The sequence below is a fragment of the Vigna radiata genome, chromosome 9 (assembly GCF_000741045.1).
Source record: "Vigna radiata var. radiata cultivar VC1973A chromosome 9, Vradiata_ver6, whole genome shotgun sequence".
In the NCBI taxonomy this organism is placed as follows: domain Eukaryota; kingdom Viridiplantae; phylum Streptophyta; class Magnoliopsida; order Fabales; family Fabaceae; genus Vigna; species Vigna radiata.
In genome coordinates this window covers 16857307-16862454 of record NC_028359.1, presented here as the reverse complement: position 1 = coordinate 16862454, position 5148 = coordinate 16857307, and the positions used below count along the sequence as shown (strand labels likewise).

The 5148-nt window shown below is 41.2% G+C and overlaps 2 protein-coding genes across 2 annotated transcripts; both read right to left on the bottom strand.

The window, feature by feature from the left end:
* Positions 1-3517: 3517 nt before the first annotated feature.
* Positions 3518-5097, bottom strand: LOC106774009. Its single transcript, XM_014660797.2, has 2 exons — positions 3921-5097; positions 3518-3630 (listed from the first exon to the last, which is right to left on the bottom strand). Exons 1-2 carry the CDS (start codon positions 4585-4587, stop codon positions 3596-3598), a joined length of 702 nt encoding a protein of 233 aa, XP_014516283.1. The 5' UTR covers positions 4588-5097; the 3' UTR covers positions 3518-3595.
* Positions 4640-5030, bottom strand: LOC111242513. Its single transcript, XM_022786030.1, has one exon. It carries the CDS (start codon positions 5004-5006, stop codon positions 4650-4652), a length of 357 nt encoding a protein of 118 aa, XP_022641751.1. The 5' UTR covers positions 5007-5030; the 3' UTR covers positions 4640-4649.
* Positions 5098-5148: the final 51 nt, after the last annotated feature.

The window sequence follows — 5148 nt, the reverse complement described above, 5'->3', positions numbered from 1 at the left end:
AAATCCCAAACACCCAGATTCTAAGTCCACCAGAACACAACCACCCAATTGNNTAGATTACANCATAACCACAAAGACTTCAAACCCTACCTCCAAAAACACAAATTAACCGCCCAGAAGACCAAAAAAAGGAACAATAAACCCCAAAAGCAAGCCCAGCTCACANGGATCCAAACAACAGCTACATACCCAACACANGCAAAGATGCCAGAATCAACCCTTGAACTATGGGGAAGTAACCCATAATTGAAAAATCGAAACTTGCCGCATGATTTCACGTGGGCCAAAAGCTCAATGTCAAAGGATTTGAAGGGTGGGAGAAATTGGCATCAAAAGTGAAGAGAAATTGAAAGGGAGAGAAAAGAGGCAAAATAGGAAGGGGAGAGAGATGGAGTAAAGAGACTTAGCAGTGGAAGAATCTGATGTTTTATTGAAAATAGATGACAAACTTATATACATTCCTAGGAAGATATTTACAGAAACAGCAATCCTATATACAGACTAAAATGATTCCTAAAATCATACTAATTTAATTCTCTTGATTGGCTTTGATTTGTTGGACAAATCCCGCATGATTGGATGCACATCTTTACAATTATTGCTGATATCAGTATATTTTATATTTATGACTGATATCAGTATTGAATTACAGATACCTCATTACCCCCCCCCTCAAGTGGGTGTATGAAGATCATGAATACCCAACTTGCCAAGGAAAAATTGAAATTGAGCACGTCCAAGAGCTTTGGTGAGAATGTCAGCTAACTGTAGTCGAGTAGAAACATAGGAGGGTTGAATGATACCCGCAAGAATGTCATTGCGAACAAAGTGACAATCAACTTCGATATGTTTAGTCCGTTCATGAAAGACCGGGTTCTTGGCAATGTGAAGTGCAGCTTGGCTATCACAAAGGAGCGGCATAGGTGGCGAATGAGATATCCCAAGACAATGTAAAATGCCTTTTAACCATTTGAGTTCACACGTAGTAGTGGCCATGGACCTGTACTCAGCCTCTGCAGAAGAGCGAGAGACTGTGTGTTGCTTCTTGGTTTTCCAAAAAACCGGGGAATGACCAAGAAAAACAATCCATCTAGTGAGAGAGCGTCTAGTTATAGGGCATGTAGCCCAATCAGAATCACACCATCCAGAGAGAATTAGATTGTTGTCTTTGCGTAGCAAAATCCCTTGGCCTGGATTTCCTTTCAGATATCGAACGACACGCAAAGCAGCATTCCAATGATCCTGTTTCGGTTGTTGTAGAAACTGGGAAAGCATATGAACACAATATGATAACTCTGGTCTCGTAAAACATAAATAGATGAGACGTCCAACTAGACGCCGATAACGATCGGGATGAGAGAACATTGGTCCATCAGCAAGAGCCAAATGATGATTCTATTCTAAAGGTGTCGCAGCAGGTTTTGCCCCAAGCAAACCAGTTTCATGGATAATATCTAACGCATATTTTCGCTGACAGAGATAAATGCCGGTACTAGAGCGAGCAACCTCAACCCCAAGAAAGTATTTAAGAGGGCCCAAATCCTTCATGTGAAAACAAGCATGTAGATATGCCTTGAAGCTACCAATTGCAGCATGATCATCCCCAGCCACAATTAGATCATCCACATAAACTAAAACAACTAGATGGATCTCGTGTTTTTTCAACACAAAGAGGGAATAATCACATAGAGATTGGACAAATCCGTAAGCCTTGAGTGCATGACAGAGTTTAGCAAACCAACAACGAGGCGCCTGTTTAAGTCCATAGAGAGACTTTCTGAGTTTACAAACCATACCTGGTTGACAAACAGTGAAACCGAGTGGTAGCTTCATGAATACTTCTTCTTGTAAATCACCATGTAAAAAAGCATTATGCACATCCATTTGGTGCAATTCCCAGTTTTTGGCGGCCGCTACAACTAGGACAATGCGTACAGTTGCCATTTTAGCCACCGGTGCAAAAGTTTCCATATAATCAATTCCTTCAACTTGATGGTTTCCAAGAATGACTAATCGTGCCTTGAACCTTTCGATCGTTCCATCAGATTTCCTTTTGATCTTGTAAACCCATTTGGATCCAAGAGCTTTTTTTTCAGTAGGTAGCGGCATCAGCGTCCAAGTTTGGTTGTCCTCCAATGCATGAATCTCATTTTGCATTGCTTTATGCCACCGAGGATCTTTCATTGCTTCCTTGAAAGTCACGGGTTCAGTTTCTTGTGAAAGAGCTGCAAGGAACGAACGATGTGCCAAAGAAAAGTTATGGCAATTCACATATTGTGTGATGGGATAAGGAGTACCTGAGGATGAAGACGGTGAAGGCAAATGAGCAGATGGGCTTAACACGTGAATTGTATTGGTGACGTAGTCCCGTAAACGGAAGGAAGTCTTTTTGAGTCTGCACCCTCGACCCAATTGTTCATCCCCTGGAGCAGAAATATCTTCTGAGTGGCTTAATAAAGGGACCATTTGCGTTTCATGATCCACAAGTGGTGTGGTGATACATTCCAAATTGCTGGTGCAATCTGCACCCCCCCTCACTTTGAGGGTCCCATCATGATCAGCTGCAGAGTCAGGCATCTCTTCTTCTTCACAGTCTGGGAGAGTGTCGGTGTATGGAAAGTCACAACAGACTCCATTTTGTTGGTGAGCACATGTCTGAGTGAGAGGAAATTCATGTTCAATAAAGTGGACATCACGAGAGACAAAACTTTCTTTGGTTTCTAAATCAAAAACCTTCCATCCCTTTTTTCCATAGGGGTATCCAAGGAATATACATCTTTTACTTTTGGGAGCAAATTTATCACCGTGTCTACCTTTATTATGTACATAGCATAAACATCCGAACACACGTAAATGTTGAAGAGATGGGGGTACCCCGTAAATCATTTCAAAAGGAGTCTTTCCATTTAGTATTTCCGAAGGAGTTCTATTAATCAAATAACCAGTTGTCAATACACATTCACCCCAAAAATCAATTGGAAGATTACCTTGGAATCGAAGTGCCCTGGCAACATTTAGAATATGTCTATGTTTCCGTTCAACTCTCCCATTTTGTTGTGGTGTGTGGACGCATGAAGTCTGGAATATTATTCCCTGTTCTGAGAAATAATTTCTCATGCAAAGAAATTCGGTACCATTATCACTTCGAAAAAATTTCACCTTTTTATTAAATTGTCTATTGACTAAAGCAAAGAAGTTCATGAGGGATTTAGACACTTCCTTCTTATCCGCAAGCAAATAAATCCATACACCTCGGGAATAATCATCCACTATAGTCATAAAGTAATAAGCACTGCAAGACGAGGGATTTCTATAAGGACCCCATAAATCGCAGTGTATTAAATCAAAAATTTCACTAGCTTTGTGGTTACTAGTAGGAAATTTTTCTCTTGATTGTTTAGCTCTAAAACACACATCACAATTTTTATTCAACAATCCTTCAACCTTAATTTTACTAACAGCTGGAATCGATTGTGTAATCTTGAAAGACGGATGTCCCAAACGTTTGTGCCACAAGTCCACTTGATTCATTCCGTCCACCATGTGAGTTTGTATTCTTTCAACTCCACAGAAATAGTAAAGCCCATCTTTACGTTTACCCGCACCAATCAGCATCCTCGAAGTTCGGTCCTGTAAAACACACAATTTATTAGTGAACTGTATAATACAATTTGACTCATCTGACAATTGTGACACAGATATAAGATTGCAGCTCAATTTCAGGACAAAGAGCACATTGGTAAGTTTTAGCCTTCCTCCTAGGTACACTGTGCCTTCCTTTGTAGCAGTTGTATGTGCTCCATTCGGTAATCCAACCGGACATGGTACAATATCACGTACTTCGTGCATCTCTTTCATACTTCCAGTCATGTGGTTAGATGCCCCGGTATCAATAATCCATGAAGTATATTGAAATGTACCTGTCATCTTTTCATTAGGGTCCACCTTGTTCAGTATGTCCATCAACTTTTGCCATTGATCAGAAGTCAATCCAGTGAGACCAGCCTTGTCTGCATCTGTTACAAGTCTAGTTGAACCACCGTTTGTACTTGTTTGTGCAACATTGGCTTTCACACCTATTTCTCTTCCTCGCTGCACCATCTTACTCTTCCCACTAGCTTTCCCGTCGCTTTTTGGCCTATCCCCCCACCACTCGGGGTATCCGATCAATTGGAAGCAAGCATTGACATCATGTCCTGTTCTGCCGCAATTTCTGCAAATCTGAGATTTTTCTTTGGTCTCCCCGCGATTTCTTCCTTTAGCATGTGCCACAAGTCCCACAATCTCACCCCTTTCCTCCTGTGATCTAGTTATTGTTCTGACACGTTCTTCTTGAATTATAATCGAGTATACCCGATTCAAGGAGGGCAAAGGATCGCTTGTGAGCAAACTTGAGCGCACGGTTCCATATATGGCATCATCCAGGCCCATAAGGAATTGATGCACTTTTCCTTCTTCTCTCCGCTTTTCCAGCTTAGTGGGTATATCACAAGTGCAACCAGTACATGTGCATACTGGTATTTGCTCATAGTTAGCCAATTCATCCCACAAGATTTTCAACTTTCCGTAGTATGCAACTATGTTCATGCCTCCTTGCTTGCAACCTGCCAATTCTGACTTGAGTTGATGTATCCTCGGACCATTAGCAATCAGAATCTTTCCTTGATATCATTCCACAGGTCCTTCACATTCTCCGCGTATGAAATCGTAGATCGCAGGCTTGGCTCTATGGTATTGAGAATCCATGAAATCAACATAGATTGGATTGTCCACCAATCCTCAAGTTCTGTTGTCCCTTCTTTTGGCCGTTCAACCGTGCCTTCAACGAAACTCCACTTTCTTCTAGCACGCAAGGAGGTTCGCATGGCACGAGCCCATTCCTCGTAATTCTCGCCTCGCAATTGAACTTGAGTGATGATGTTTTCTGGATTATCATTGGAATTGAGATCATAAAGGGAAAGCACACGTTTCCCTTTATTATTAGACTTATCTCCATTGTCAGCCATTAGTTGATCGAGATTTCAACGTGCCAGAGGTCTTGGCTCTGATACCATAAAGAGACTTAGCAGTGGAAGAATCTGATGTTTTATTGAAAATAGATGACAAACTTATATACATTCCTAGGAAGATATTTACAGAAACAGCAAT

Coding starts and splice junctions, on each gene's coding strand:
- LOC111242513 (XM_022786030.1), bottom strand. CDS start 5,006: ATGGCTGACAATGGAGATAAGTCTAATAATAAAGGGAAACGTGTGCTT.
- LOC106774009 (XM_014660797.2), bottom strand. CDS start 4,587: ATGAACATAGTTGCATACTACGGAAAGTTGAAAATCTTGTGGGATGAA. Junction 3,631..3,920: donor CCCTAATGAAAAGATGACAG/GTACATTTCAAT, acceptor TGTGTTTTACAG/GACCGAACTTCGAGGATGCT.